The sequence below is a fragment of the Amblyomma maculatum genome, chromosome 1, assembly GCF_055883805.1.
Source record: "Amblyomma maculatum isolate TAMU_Amacu chromosome 1, ASM5588380v1, whole genome shotgun sequence".
Taxonomy (NCBI): Eukaryota; Metazoa; Arthropoda; class Arachnida; order Ixodida; family Ixodidae; genus Amblyomma; species Amblyomma maculatum.
In genome coordinates this window covers 253,106,085-253,122,427 of record NC_139344.1, presented here as the reverse complement: position 1 = coordinate 253,122,427, position 16,343 = coordinate 253,106,085, and the positions used below count along the sequence as shown (strand labels likewise).

The following is a 16,343-nucleotide window of genomic DNA, read 5'->3' as shown; positions in this document are numbered from 1 at the left end:
CAAAGTAGGACCATGAATTCATAAAGTTCATCGGGCGTGACAAACGCTGTCTTCTCACGATCACGTTCATCAACTTCGATCTGCCAGTAACCGCTCTTAAGATCAAGCGATGAAAAGTAGCGCGCGTGGTGCAGCCAGTCTAATGAGTAAATGCGTGGCAACGGGTAGACGTCTTTTTGTGACCTGATTGAGCTTACGGTAGTTCACACAGAACCTTAAACTTCTGGTTTTTTTCCTAACGAGAACAACATATGAAGCCTAGGGACTCATCGATGGCTGTATGACACCATCATTTAACATATCTCGTCTACCTGTTGAGCAATGACTTCGCGTTCCCGCGGTGACACTCGGTAGATGTTCTGTCGGACTGGTCGGGTACGGTCGTCGGTTATTATGCGGTGCTTGGTCAGAGGCGTCTGTTTAATCACGGAGGTGGACGAGCAGCAGTCTTGAAACTGAAGGAGTAGCCTGACGAGCCTGTCCTCTGCCGGTGATAGAGCGGTCGATTCACATCAAGGTCGAAGTTGGGCGTTTGGCTTGTGGATGTGTTGGTCTCGAGAACAAAGCAGTCGTGAGCTGCTTCTGCGACACCTTCAAAGTAGGCTACCGTGGTGCCTTTAGCGATACGTTGGCGTTCGTTTCCGAAGTTCGTAATCAGCCCGTGCGTTAGACCGTTGGTCAGATGAACTATACCACGTGCAACACAGACGCCATGATGTAACAGAAGCTCTGCGTTCTGTTCGGCAACGTTGGCAGCACAGGACTGGTCGTCGCACCTGACTGACGAGAGCAGACGAACGTGGCGGCATATATCCGCGTCAACGATGCGTAAGGTGCGTGGCGTCGTTCGGAGTCAGCGGTCGTCGTTTCAGGAGTCGAAAACGTGACAGTACGGCGAGGAACATTAATAATGGCCCCATGCTCACGTAAAAAGTCCATGCCGAGTACGAGGTCCTTGCAGCAGTGCGGCAGGATAACAAAAACGACTACAAAGGTTGAATCGGCGATGGCTACTCGGGCAGTGCACCGTCTGATCGGTGTCATAAGGTGACTGCCAGCAGTACGAGTTTGCGGCCCCAGCCATTCAGTTTTCCCCTTGGAGAGCCAATCAGCAAAATTCTTGCTTATTATCGAGAAGTCTGCTCCGGTGTCTAACAAAGCGGTCACTGGGTGCCCGTCGACGAGAACGGGAAGGTCGGCGCTAACAACGTGATCAGCATGAGGTGGATTCGGAGTTTCGGGTTCATGCGGCGGCGGTGGCATCGCAGTCACAGCGTCGGGCTGAGTAGTCACGGCCATCGATTCTGTTCATCAGCAATCTGCCTCCCTGAGGTCGCCGCCTTCAATTTCCCTGGCGTGGGCTTGCGACCGGCGCCTCGGCGTATCAGTAAAATCACGGCAAGCTGGGTGATGAGTATCGCACAAGAGAACACGACTGTGTACGGTCGCTCGAAAAGGTTGCGCGTGTTGCTAGGTATTCTTCGTTTTCTGAGAGCGTTCGCCGGCCCGGGGACGCAAGGAATCACGAGAAAAACCCCGAAGACCGAGTTCACGGTATGGACAACGACGGTACAAGTGGCCGGGTTCTCCGCAGTGGTAGCACAGCGGCCGTTGGCGAGGAGTGCGCCAGACGTCTGCCTTCCGAACCGGTGGCTGCATGACGGGGCTCTGCTGGGATGGCGGCTGGTAGGATACTGGCTGAGGAGCGGGCGGCTGCATGACGGGGGATCTGCTGGGATGGCGGCTGGTAGGAAGGTTGGTAGAACAGTGGCTGCAGAGCGGGCGGCGGCTGTGATTCGAAAAGAAGCTGTTGCGCAGGAGCACTGCAGGCCGACGAAGAGCCGCTGCGAAGCTCACAGAACGTGGTTCCGACAGTGACACAGGCGGTGAAAATGTTTGGCGGATTTCTTCGCGCATGGCTTCGGTGACAGCAGCGGCAATCGGATTAGGCGATCCAAGATTGAACTTGAGGAGCTCCTCGCGAACTACCTCGCGGATCAGCTCACGCAGAGAGTGATGTTCAGTGGACCTGTACAATGTGGCCACACTGCTGAAGGGCTCACCACAGGCAGACGCAGTGTACCGGCATCGTTGCTGCAGGGCTCGCTCAATGAGGGTAGCTTCATTGATGAAGTCCACGACGGTTTGAGGTGGACTGCGAACCAGACCAGCGAAGAGGGGTTCTTTTACGCCCTGCATCAGGTGTCGCAACTTTGCTGATTCTGTCATGTCGGTATCAGCCCACCGGCAAAGACGGGTCAAGTCATCACCGAACATGGCCACGCTCTCGTTAGGGAGTTGCACACGAGCTTCTAGGAGGCGGCGTGCGCAATCACAGCGCTCGTGGCTGGCAAAAGTATCCCGCAGCTGCTCTCGAAAGGAATCCCAGCTTTGAAGACTGGCCTCCCTATTCTCATACCACGTTTTAGCGAAGTCCTCAAGTGCGAAATAGACATTGCGGAGCTTCTGAGCAGGGCTCCACTGATTGAATTGCGCCATTCGCTCGAACTGGTCGATTCAGTCGTCGACATGTTCCCCAGTACCGCCATGGAAACTGGGGGGCACATGAGGCTGCTGAAGCAGCAAATGCTGTTGGCTTGCCTGGGCCATTGCAAAAATCTCGAATTGCCGATCGGATTGTGTCGGTTCAGGCCCCGGAGGCAACGGCTGCAGCGATGGACAGGTGTAGACACGAGCGGAAGCTGGTCTGGACTCGATGAGTGGCTGCGAGAAGCCCGAGATATGGAGTTCAAGGCCGCACCTTCACCAGTGTCACGTAGCCATTTAGGCCTGTAACCAGAAGGCTGGTTTTTTTATTACAAAAGCAATACTACTCTAGGTTTCGAGCCTTCAGCGTAGCGCGGTGGTAGCCACGTCTTACCCACGTGACGCTGTGACACTAGCGTAAGAGATGGGCTCCCAACTCAAGCGTTCGGCGTGGCGCGGTCGGAACTGCGGCTCAGTTTGCAGGAGCTGCCAACTTGGGTCTCTCGTTTCACATGGACGGTTGTGTCAGAATCAGCCTGCTAGGACCCTGGCATTCACGATACCCCTATAGGCCACTAATACACGTTCATACGGCTTGGTTAAAGCTGTATCGTTGAGGAACGCAGACAGGACATGGCAGGCTGTGAGCAAGGGAAACAACTGCCCACAGGTATATTCATCAATCGCTTATATACCGCAATTCGGAGAGGGTGTGCTTCCTGTGCAAGGAACGCACCTTGTTGATGTCACGCGCTTTATTGTGCCATGTTCGATCCCTTACAGAAATTCCATATCTACTCCAGATATGGAACATAAGCTGTCCAGATACAAATATATAAGGCAGCAAATAAGACCTTATCTGGCCAAATCAAATCGAAAATATGTGCAAAATGTTGCCCTCATATGGCTCAGATTTGGCCATATCATGCAACATATAATCCATATCTGAACGAGTAACGGGACCTTATATGGCTTGATCAGGGGCATATATGGTATCCTCGCGACCCTATGCGGCCTGATAACGGGCATAAAGGGCATATATGGTGTCGTCATGACCTTATGTAGACAGAACATGGCCATGCCTGGCATCAACAGGACTTTATACAGCCTCATCGGGGCCTTAATTATGTAGGCGCCATAGTGACTGTATATTAGCAATATATGGCCTTCGTCTACCTTCTGCAAATATCGAATATTGGCATCATGTGGCCGAGCTTCAATTTTTCTACACTCAGCATGGCCTGCATGCTTAGTTTTGACATAATTGTATCCAATTTAGAAAATAGCTACGACTTTTAATATTTCAATTATGCTGCATATTTCGCTGAACTATATTATACCATGTGTTCCTTATCCAGGAGTGCGCTGCGTTATGGCTACATGCTCCTCTTTCCGCCTACTAACTCGCATTTTCATTTAAAATGCGGCGGCAGTCCGGTGCACAAAGCATGGTCGGTTAAGTTGAGTGATTCAAAATATCAAGAAAATAATGGCAGGTCAGTATACGGCCCCCTCCGCGCTGTCTAGAGGGTGACTCATCCTCAAAGACAGCTGGCGGTCGCTGCGTTGCGGGCTCGCATTTCATCTCTCCTAGTCCTCTCCCTTTCAACTCCGTGCGCGTCAGCCCTTCTTGGTGTCTCGTTCCTTTTTGGTGGCAGACATCGGAGTTCGGTGCAGCTAGCAGGCGTGCTGCATGTTGTGTATGCTGCTGTGTGTGTGTATGTGCCAGCGCTATTAGCTGTGTGCATGTAACAAAAATGCGACAGCAAACCTACACGAGCTTCAGTCTGACCGCCGGCACAGAGGAAATTACTGTGTCCCACTGCGGGTGGAAGCTGCCTCTCCAGCCTTGGCAGCGAACCTGATGGTGGCTTGAGCTTTTCGGGGCTCCTGCCCTGGGTGGCCCCGGCCAAATCTTCACCATTGTGTAGAAACTTCCAGCGGATCGCACCCTCATCCTGTCGCCTCATCTTCACGCCAGATCACCAAAACAGTGAGCATGAGACTTTAACTTTAATTTAGTGTAACTTTAATTAGTGTAACTAGATGTTTCTTTTTACTTTCGTTTTGTACAGTTCCTAGTACACTGAAAAAAAATCTGAAATGTTACAGTGCTGTCATTGTTGTCAGGGTGGTTGGAGCTTTGTCAAGCTGCTATTGTGCAGCTTTTTCTCCCACCTCCTTTTTTCGCCATGCGTTTTTTTTTTGGTGAAAATAAAAATTGATCGAGTGATTGATTGTCCGGAACTAGCCCTTGCCAGCCTCAGGATATTGTTCACTTTATTATTTTGATAGAAAATTAATTTTCCAATCAGTAAATTGGATGGTAATTGCCAGTATGTGATATTTTTTCGTACATTTCGTTGCTAACTTGTCTTTCGCTCCAGCAATTTTCACAAATTTCAGCGGGTGCATAGGGTCCTTCGTTGTTTATTATTATTTTCATTACCTAAGTAGCTTCATGCTTGATTTGGCTTAGGGGCAGAGCTGTCGCTGTCATGACAAAGGCTATCAAACATGTTTTTTCTTTGTTTTCTCTCTTAATTTCAAAAGCAACCACGAGTTAGGCACGTTCGCTCATTTTGCACTGCAGTCTCTGCTTAAGGTAACACCAGTACTTCCTGACAGTCTGTATGTACTTTGCGAAGGTTTAGGTATTAGCAGCAGTCCAAGCAGTGTATGGTTTATCGCCCTACGGTTTAGCGGTACCTTTTCCGGGTATCGACAAACCTTTAAATTCGATTCCAATAGTCTAGTTCGATTTCAATAGCCGTTCTCTATTTTCTTTAGCTCGCAAGTAAACCAGCTCAAACTAAAAGCATTTACTGGTTAAAGCTCTGTGTGTAAAAGAGATTAAAAATGTAATATATAATTTAATAGGTTGATGTCTTACATTTTAGCTTCTCGTGTAGACAGGTAGGTCCATTATTCTGTTCAGATACCTCATTAGTTTGTTATAGTATCGCGCATAAATGAGTAGGATCTGAATATTTACTAACGGATGAGCATATGTCTGACCCTCAGTACCCACGTAATTCAGGCCCGTCTTTGAGCGATTTCATATAGGCCGGGAAAAAAGAAAACCCGTGGTTTTAAAGCTGTTTTCCTGTAAGGTTTTAAATGAAAGGGAAAATTCAGGTTCCCCTTGGAAAACTTGATTGAGCATGTGGGACGTTTAGCTGGAATACTGAAATTGTCTTGTGTATGTTGTAATAAAGTGTTATGTTAAAGGGGACATGAAACGGCTAGAAAGGTCACTGAAAAACGTTTTCAATGTGTAGAATAAATGCTTCCGAGCATTTGTCCAAAGTAAAACTCCTCGGAAAAAATCCAGCGATTTATTATTAATTTTTAAAAACAGCGTTTTTTGAAATTCGCGGGTTGCGCCATTTCCGCGTGGCGGCGAGATTTGGGACTATTCTGCCGTGATTACCTACGCTACAGTGCTCTAGAATCTTTGGCAGTGTGTCGTCCGCGCCGGGGAACAATAGAGGAGCGAGGTCGCCGCCGCGATGAAAGCGCGCGTGACACCCAGGGGGCGCTGCCAGTAACAGGTGTGCCAAGGGGTGCGGTGCGCCGAGCCGAGCTCCATTCGCTTGCATGCAAAGACGAGCGCAGACCGTCTTCGCGCGCTGATTTGAGGAATTCGTATTTCGTTGTTCTGCATGTTCTTGGCCGTTTGTTGCGCTTTCTTGGTGTGTTGAAACCTAACATTTAAGCAATGCGTCCACGACGACGGAAAGACGACGCGACACAAGGGACAGCGCCGGGCTGCAACAGCCGTTACAGCTTGCGCAAGGGAGTTCCTCTCTCTTCCGTGTATGCCGATCGCTGTGAGATTTGGTCACAGAACATCAAGAAAGCAGACAGAGTGCTGAACGAAGCAAGCGTTGTGTGCGAGCGCTATTTTGAACAAGTTTTCATTCAGCGCACGTATAAAACAAACAACGGTGAACTAGAGTAGAGGCCGGTCACACACGATGACGCCGTTCCGACCATCTTTCCGGACGCATCAAAATATGTTTCAAAGTCGCTGCCATGAAAGTTGGGAACATCTGTGAACAGACAATTCATGCAGCGAAGCGGAGACGGTGTTTACAAGCTAGCTCATGAAGAGCAGCCGACATCTGACGGCGACAGTCCCGAGGAGCCCAACTGGGGGGATTTTGCCAAGGAAAACGAATGTGCCGTCTTTGCCAAATGTAACTAGGCTGCATGTTTTGCTTCTCACTTGTATTAAAAGCCAATGAGGATTTTCACTTTATCACAACTAGTTGAGAAGTGAGGACAGGTGCTCGCCTTTACATTTGAGATTTAAATCTTCAGAAGTTTAGTATGAATCCACTACTACATGGCTGAAAAGCAGATCCTGCAGCCTACTAAATACCCGAAATGTGGTCAAGGATCGCCTTGCCACGCTGAGAAAAGGCTTTCCACTACGGCGAGTGCATGTGAGCTGGATGCTGCCGGAGACAGTAGCAAATTGGCCCTGAAAAAGCTGTCAAAATTGATATGTCGGCTACAAAATCGGGTGAGGAGGCTCTTGTGGCGGAAGTTTCTATAAGAGGAAAAACGTTCGCAAGACATTTCAAATCCAGTAGAGGCGGAGGCACTAATTGAACATGTTAGCGGGCTACAGTAGGGCCCTAGCTGGTGCAGGCATACAACCAGTTGCTGGTGAGTGCTCGTCGTTCTGCGGAGATTGCTTTCCCAGAAGTGTACGCTTGCAGTCAAGGACGGTACGGCTTACCAAGGCTCTGATTTGCATGTTGTGCCATGTTTGGAACCTGAATAAATGACTGTCTGCAGAATGACGTTCTTTTTTTTTGCACAACGCAAGAGCTCTCTAAAACACTTTACTATTCAGACAGGATTCTAAGATTCGCAAGTTTCGAAACACCGCAGGCTTCGAATTAATTTCTTTCTGTGCAACATATTTATCCAAGTGTGTGCAATAGACTCACATAGGTTCGGAAACACGAGATGCACTCATAACACATGCGAAGTGCGACCTAAGCTGTATTTAGCTCGTGACTAATAGCGCGCACCGCACCAATATTGCAGTGAAATATTCTAGTTCACTGTACCAATATCGTCGCTCGCATTGCAGCCGCGCGGACCATGGAACAATACATTATTGTTGAAATACTAAAATTCTTAAGCAAATAGGCGATCACCAAGCATTAAATATCGAATTAAGCGCACCACGCAGTGCAGATACGATGAGCCGACGCTCACGGCAGCGCAGCCAGCAGACGGCTCGCTGCGCACACCTGTTACACGAAGCGCCCCCTGGCCGATGGCGCAGCAGTCATCGCAAAAAGAGCCCATGCTCCGCCCTCCCTGGTCGTCGAGGCCTTGTTTATTTTCGTCGAAGCCACGGCAGACGGCGTTTTGGAATCGCCCGCTTCGCTGCGTCTCTAGCGTAGCCGCTCGCATGCTCATGTTCGCGATTCTTGCGTGCCGCTGCGAAAATCAGTGACAACCTGCGCTGCCGAACTGAATGTACCGAGCTGCTTTGCTGATGCTTTGCGCCGTCGATTCTGGTCGGACGATGCGTACACATGAGATAAAACACGCGTGCACGTTACGCATTGGCACTTCCTAAACGATTAGCGAGAGGCCGTCAAAAAAAACACTACACCATACGTTTTGTTAATCTCAATTTTAAGATTCGCGGACGAATAATTAGTGCTAACCTGTTATCCGATATCCAAACTCTGTAGCGATCATCAGTCCGTGCTCTCGTCAGTGATACGTACACGTATACATTCCATTCGTTATGCACAAGAGATGCCTCTCGTCGACCATAATGAAAGCAGCTCCGGACTAAAGCAACGACGACATGTTTGCTCGCGGGCAACTCGCACGCTCGATCGTCTGCCAGCATCCATGCAGAGTCGATGCTATCGCGTCAACTCTGCGAGGGGTCACCGGCCGCCGTTGGTCAAAACGCAGAAGACGGTACCAAAGAGACTGACCCAGGCAGCGCCAGAGAAGAAAGCGGTCTTGTAGAAAGCCGTGCTCGGCAGGAGTGCACGCCAATTTGCGCTGAATGGGACAGGGATATGAAGGAAAGTGCTCCCTCCGTGGCGGCCGCCGGTATGTGTGGACAGCAGCTTCCCACCTGCAGGTATGCGCTCGCGAACGACCCGAGCCGTTCGAGCTGCTGTCGCACACAATTCCGAGAGGTCAAGAAACTGAAGAAACCGGCGGCCGAGGAAGACAGCCGACAAGGTTCAAAGCTATGCAAACGCAGATGGGACGGGAAAGGCAGAGACCGTGAATACATGGGCGACGCTCGGGGAAAACAGGCGCGACGACCGGAAGTCTGAGAACCGAGCGTCACCCGATGACGCTTCGTGGGCGGGGCTAGCAGGGCGGAGTTCCCGAACTGTTTTCTTCGTTTTTTTCTGGTGTCTCCGAGTGTTGAGTTGAGGGGAGCGAGGTGGAGCACCATTTTTAATCGCCGATATCTCTGGTGTTAATGAAGCTAGCTAAAAAATCCTTGCGGTGAATTGACTCGTGAGGGAGTACCTATCTCTCGACCGATTTGCTTTACCCCATTTTAGGCATTGCATGACCCCTTTAATATGCAGATATATAGATCTATAGTTCAAAACCTACATGCCATGCGGGCTAGATCTTTAAATCAGGAATTGGGTAGATAAGGCATATCTGACCAGATATGCCTTATCTGGTACTCGAAATCAGGAATTGGGCAGATAAGGCATATACAACCAGATATACCTTATCTGGCACTCCAAATCAGGAATTGGGATGATATGCCTTATCTGGCACAGATCTGTCCTAATATACCATATCTGCCCAATTCCTGATATACCTGATCTGGATTTTTTTATAAGTCCAGATATGGCATTTCCGTAAGGGATACGAAGCATCCTCCCTTGCTTACTAAAGAAATACACATATCACACTGTAGAAGGGACCCGAATGTTCTGAGCACAGACTATGGCACTTGTTCAAAGTTCCGGTCATAAGACAACCTCTGTTGCGGCCTTCGTGGTCGCGATGACCTTCTTGGAGCAGGTAAGGTTGATCGTGCTGGGAGATGCTGAGAGGAATGTTGTCTGTGATATGCCTGTTTTCAGGGGTTGTCGGAAGCTCTGCGGCATTGTGGCTGCATTGTGCTGAAGTAGAACTTTGATCACCTTTCTGGCTGTCATCGGAACCGATGTCCCAAGAGCTTCTTCGAGAAACCTCCTTTGTTTGCCGATTGTTTGTCGATTGCGCCGTAGGATCGTTCCGTCTTCTGTAATGACTTCGTACGATCTAGGATACCTTAAAGTTTGAAGGACCTGTGCTTTGGTTGCCCATGCCCATTTCTTGACGCGAACAATGTCTCCAGGGTTGAGCGGTGGAAGTTGTCGGCTAGAACGACTTGTCTGTCGATGCTTCTGCACATTGCGAACCGGGCGCGGCCGCACATCAGGCAATGTTCGTAATCTCCTCCCGTGTAGCACTTCGCCAGGTGACAGCCCGGATTCCAAAGATGTAGACCTATAGGCAAGGAGACCCAGACAAAAGCCTTGGTTCAATGCACTAGTTTTCTTTAAAATTTGTTTAACTACTTGAACCCCCTTTTCTGCCAGACCATTGGATTAGGGGTAAGTCGGACTAGAAGTTATGTGGATGCAATCGTAAGTGCGGGCAAAAGATGCAAAATCGTGGCTTGCAAATTGTGGGTCATTGTCCGAGCAGTCTTCAACTGGTATACCATACCTGGCAAAAATCGCATTTGTTGCTTCAATGACGGCTTTTGAGGACGTCTTCTTGGGCAACTCAACTTCCGGAAAGTTAGATAAAACACCGTAGACGCACAGGTATGCCCGTCCACCATGCTGAAAGATGTCAATACCGACACGATACCATGGGTCCGTTGGGCGCAACGTCAAGGGTTCTGGAGGCTGTCGGTAGGCATACATCGTGCATGCAGAGCATGCCTGAGCGAAAGCTTCTATGTCCGAGTTGATGCCTGGCCAGAATACGAGGTGCCTTGTCCTTTCTTTGCATTTGTTGACGCCCTGGTGTCCCTGATGGATTCTTTCCAGCATTTCTGTTCTCATGTTCTTTGGAATTATCACTTTGCACCCCTTTAACAAGACTCCCTTCACTTGGGAAAGCTCTCCTTCAAGTGACTTCCATCGGCCTGTAAGTGCTCTTCCTGCTTCTAAGTTCGTAAGAATTGTTTTAGTTCGTCGTCATGGTTAGAACCTCCTCTAGGTATTGTCGGTGACGAAGGAAGAAACAATACTTACTACGTGCACTTCCACGTCGTCGTTTATGTCGTTGATTGTGCTTGACCCGGTCGTTGCCCGCGACAGCATGTCAGCCCGTAGAAGTTCTTTGCCTGGAATAATTTTAATTGTACGTCATAGCGAATGAGGCGCAGAAAGAACCACTGTAACATCGGGGGCATGTCCCCGATAGCCTTCTGCGATATTGCTATCAAAGGGTGATGATCCGTTTCAGCAATCGCCCCACGATACCAAGTGATCGAACTTTTTACAACCGTATACCACAGCCATTGCCTCCTTCTCAATTTGCGAGTAACACTGCTCAGGCTCCGTAAGGGCATGTGAAGCGTACGCAACCGGCTTCCATGGGTTACCGTGGTCCTGCAACAGCGCGGCACCAATTCGATTTTGTGACGCGTCACAGGACACTTTAGTTGCTTTTGTCGGGTCGAACACGGTTAGTAGAGGCTCTTTACTTAGACTGTCGCATAGCTGCTTCCATTCTTGCGCATGATTTGAAGTCTAGTCAAAGACAGCATTTTACTTGATAAGACTTCTGAGGAGCGTTGTCCTCTGCGCTAATGACGGCATAAACTTGCTGAAGTAATTGACGACGCCAAGAATTCTTTGAACTGCCTGCTTGTCTGTCGGTTCTGGTATTTGTAGCATGCACTTTATCAGTGAGGAACTAGGCCTGATGCCTTCCTTATCGATCACGTCACCCAGAAACTCGATCTCGTTTACACCAACACAACACTTATCTGGGTTAAATGTCAGCCCTGCTCGTTCTGCCTCTAGCAGCACCGACTTCAGGCGCGTGTCATGTTCTTGCCGCGATGGCCCCCAAACCAGTACGTCATCAACGTACTCTCTGAAACCTGGAAGGCCCTCAAAAATTTCATTCAGTGTTTTTTGGAACACCTCAGACGTGGATGATATCCCGAAGGGTAAGCGTAGAAATGTGTAGCGCCCAAATTGCGTTGAAAAGGTGCAGATTCGAGATGTTGTATCATCTAATGGAATTTGGTGGAAACCAGAATTTGCACCAAGGCGTGTGAACACTGTTGCACCTGAGAACTCTGCTTCTAGTCCTCCCGGCAAGGCATTGTGTAATGTTCTCTCTTGATGCAATGTTAATTTTCCTGGGATCGATGCACAACTGTAATTTCCCGTCTTTCTTACGGACAATAACCAAGGGACTTACCCAATCCGTGGGCTCAGTGACTTTGCCTATGCTCCCTGCGCGTTTCATGCGATTCAGCTCTTCTCGGAGGGGCTCCTGGAGCGCGAGTGACACACGTCGGGCTGGTTGTACTGTTGGTGTGGCGTCGTCACGCAGAACCATTCGATAAGATCTTTAAACGCAGCCGGTTCCTGTGAACAAATGGTGAAACTGTTTGGCAATTTCTTCAGAACTGTTTCGAGATACCGTATGTACGCGCAATAGAAGGCCGAGACTTTCGCTGGCTTGTAGGCCTAGAATGGCTTGATGGCCCTTGCCTACGACGAAGTCAAGGAACGCACACCGGTCTCCAAGTGCTACCGTGCTACTTCTGTTCGAACGAGACCAGCATGTTTGATCACGCCTCCGCCGTAGGCAACGGCACATCACTGCTTGGGTTCAGGGGTATACCTTCGGGTGAATTTTCTGATAGCATCCCAAGGGCAGCAGGTTTGCTTGTGCTCCTGTATCGACTTTGAATTCAAGGGCCATGTTGCAGATCTGGGCTCGTACTGTCCAGTCGCGCTGGTTTGTCGCGCTTCTTAACGACACGTCGAGAATGACGAAGTTATCCTCAGAGCCCTGTAGCTCGTCTACATCAGCAAAACGTTTGCAGAAGGTAGCAAAATGGTGCGGCCTTTGAGATTTCCTGCATATTTTTCCATATGCAGGACAGCTCCTTGGCGCGTGGCTGCGTCCACACCTGCCACATTTTTAAAGCCTGGGTGGTGCCTCGCCTTGACGGCCTAGATTTTCCTTCCGCACAACATCCATCTGGCTTTTTTGCCACGCCCACACCTTCTGCTGGGACGCTGCTACTTCCGCTGATTTAGCCGCTTGCTCAGCCTTCTGTAACGTCAGCTGGTGGTCCTGCAGCAGCTTTTCTCGAACGTTCTGGTCAGCGATTCCATAAACGGCCTGGCCTCTAATCATTGAATCCCTCTGGGAGCTGAAATTGCACACACTTGCCTGCTTCTTCAGGTCTCGAAGGAATGGTTCGAAGGGCTCCCCAGGGGCCCTTCGTGCGGAAGATGTAGCGTTCGTGTACCTCGTTCAGCTGCGCTGAGTAGTATGCGTCAAATTTTTGCACGACGGTTGCGTAGTTGCTTTTGCTTTCCTTCTCGCCGAAGCTGAATGTGTTGAATATCTCGATGGCTTCGTCGCCCGCAACACTCAGCAGAAGAGCTGTCTTCACCGACTCCGCGCGCGGCTTGTCAGCAGTTTTTGATGCAGTCAAGAAAAATTCAAAACTTTGTTTGAACGCCTGCCAGTTCTTCGCAATTTCTCCATCAGTCCTCAGCGGGCCCGGTCACTTCAGGAAGTCCATTGCAATGGAAATCTTTGGTTTACAGGGCGTCGACTGCTATCCCACTTCTGACACCACGTATCATCGAGGAACGCAGACAGGACATGGCAGGCCGTGAGCAAGGGGAACAACCAGACGCAGGTTTATTCATCAATCACTTATATACCGCAACTGGGAGAGGATGTGCTTCCTGTGCGTGGAACGCACCTTGTTGATGTCGCTTTATCGACACGTGGCTCGTGCCACGTTCGATACGATGCAAAAGCGGGGCTTTATATGTGGGCTGAGGAAGAAGAAAAAGAGAAGAAGAAGAACACTCGGATCATCCGCAGCTAATGCTTTCGCTCAATATTTGGCTCACCAGCGTTGAACTCTTGTAACTTTATTGAGTGGCGGGGGGGGGGGGGGGGGGGGGGGGAGGGGTCGGTCCAACAGGCACAGGAGAGCAGGTCCAGAGCACCGAGAGACAGTCGGCAGCAAACTTCAGCCTCTTCTAATCGAACGTCACGGGTATACTTCTTCTTCAAGTCAGCGCACGAGACTCGCGATGAGCAGCCGCCTGGCGGCTGCTGTTGCACACGCTGCAATATGCGCATTTGCTCTGGGTATAACGTGAATCGATCGGCTTCCTTTGTATAAAAACGCGAATACTGCAGTAAGCGATGCTGCTGAGCCATGTGACGAACTTGTTTTGGTGTGACATATACGCCATACGCCACTTTTTACCCCTGTCATCGTTGGTATGAAATGAATCGATTGTTAGCGTAATAAGGTGATCATTACAGTAAAACGATTTTGCTGAGTCATGTGACGGGGCTACGTCATTTGGTGTGATATGTCTCTTTTACAGAAGAGCTGGAGTGAGGGAGGAAGAAAGAGAAAACCAGTGAGGGAGAGAACGGTGCTATGGCGTCGCACTGTGAAAGCATCGATGTGGCCTACATGCTCGGCAAGCGGCGACTATTTTCTTCTGAGTAAGTATGAACTCGGTGACAGGCAATGCGAAGGTTAAAGTTTGCACAAAAGATGCGCTGGAATTTCTGAAGTAAAAATCGGCGCGTGTTTTTACAGATTTCTGCATTTAGCCATGAATATATTCCTTTATTTTGCATCCAGTCGATGCGGGAAGGGTGCGAAAAGAAAAGCAGGAAAGCCAACTTGACTACCTTCTTCCCTCCCTACGACGTAAGCACATGTACTGCTAAGGCACGCAGTAAAAGTCCAACGTGCACGCACTTTGCACAGGAACGCAGGCCAGAAAGGAAATAAAAAATCAAATAAATAAATCCACATATAAACAAACCCGGAGCCTATCCTGTCACCGAAATTTGTGCTTGAGCGCCATGCCAGATATAGAGTGAGACACACATTTTATTTATGAACGCAGATTAAGTTTACACCTGGTTCACCAAGGCAAATTGAGCTTCCAGTTGTTCCGACGACAGTCAGGAACTCCAGGAGGGAGAGTGGGGAGTGAAGGGCGAATTGGGCGGCAGAACAGAAGAGTCATTGTTTTGGATTCGCATACAGAGCAGGGCAGTATAGAAATTGGAGGGGTTCTGAACGAAGACGGAAATGAAATTATCTGGAAAGTGTAATGATGGTATGGTTTATGGGGTTTGCGTCCCAAAGCAACTGAGGCTTTGAGAGACGCCGTAGGGGAGGGTTCCGGAAATTTCGACCATCCGGGGTTCTTAAACGTACACTGACGTCGCACAGCACACGGGTTCCCCGCTTTTCGCCTCCACCGAAAGCGGCTGCCACTGCTGGGATTCGGTCCCGCATCATTGGGGGCGCGGAAGGTGTAATGGGAGTGGTTGAATCCTACGAAGTATACGTACTTGAGCAACGTGGCGGGGCATGTACTTGAGAAATGAGGGCGGGGTGCGTGTCTATATGATGTTTTCAGTTGGCGGTAGTATTCCTTTTGTTGTTGTAAAAACACTATCCTGTAGTAGGCTTATTTACTGCATGCTATAATCGTCGTCATATTGCAATAAAGTCGGTATATTCGTGTTTCGTTAATATGGACACTTTGGTTTCCCACCAGAACTATCCATAAAGCGAGTAATCCATAATAACGAGTCATGAATAAAAACGAAAAGTATTTATCGAGACAAAAAAATTGTAATTTATGGCTGCTTTTGTTAATTAAATTTGTAATTAAAAACAGCCGAGCTGTCGATGCTACCCTCTTCTCTATGAATCCGTCGACTCGAGATGCCATGTCTGTTTTTAAATTTTGTCAGCCATCCTCTTGAGTAGCTAAAGTCAGTAATGCCTAGACAGAGCGTAGAATAATTTTTCTCAGTAAACATCACCCAGTTTTACTGAACAGAACATTCCGTAAGTCATCATAGCTAAAACCTATCAAGACGGAGAAGGAACGGTACGTACCCATAATGTTGCCGAGGCAGCGAGCCTTCTCTTGAAGTATTTCGTCGCTCACGACAGCACCATTCGCGCGCACATTCCCGAACCACATTAAAAAGGCTGACTCCATTTCTTCGAACTGTGCTTGGCGCTGTCGGACTGTGGCTGACGCTGCGATGCCGGCGTTGAGCCATTTATCGGAGACCTGTAGTATCGATGCTACCGTCGACCTCGCGAGGCCTAGTTTAACTTGTGCCCAGTCCCTCACGGCTTGGAGTGACTGAGATGGCCTTTACCGCCTGTATTCGCAGATTTTCCACTTCGCGCCTACGTTCAGCTCCGTTCTTTTAACTCCCGCCATGCCAGAAGTTAGACTAAAGTTGAGGATTGCAGGCTCCGGATCTTTGCACTTTTTTTTGCTTAGTTAACCTTCCTGCCTTTCCGTTCTTCTGATTCTCTCTTTTTTGCCTTGTACTGTTTCCGTAAGGAAGCAAGGGAGTCAAGTTGGCGAGCTGCTATGCAGAGGGCTATCGAACAGCCCCTTCCTGGCGCCGTTTGTATGTGTTCCTATGAGACAAACACTGCAATCTGAAGTACAGTTTAGAACGGCGGCTAGCCGACAACGAAGAGCTCAAACCTTGTCAAGGCCGCATCGTTGACTCAAAGCGAAGCTGACATGCGGACCGCCTGGGGTGCA

At 49.2% G+C, this 16,343-nt stretch overlaps 1 protein-coding gene across 3 annotated transcripts in view; it reads left to right on the top strand.

The window, feature by feature from the left end:
• The window catches only part of LOC146206250 (uncharacterized), a 93,536-nt gene extending 79,295 nt beyond the window's left edge, over window positions 1-14,241 (top strand). For all 3 annotated transcript variants that reach the window (XM_084590865.1, XM_084590864.1, XM_084590863.1), the window contains one exon: window positions 14,124-14,241. In XM_084590865.1, the coding sequence (XP_084446991.1) occupies window positions 14,124-14,163 (40 nt within the window). In that variant the 3' untranslated portion in view covers window positions 14,164-14,241. The remainder of the gene's footprint in view (window positions 1-14,123) is intronic.
• The last annotated feature ends 2,102 nt before the right edge of the window (window positions 14,242-16,343 follow it).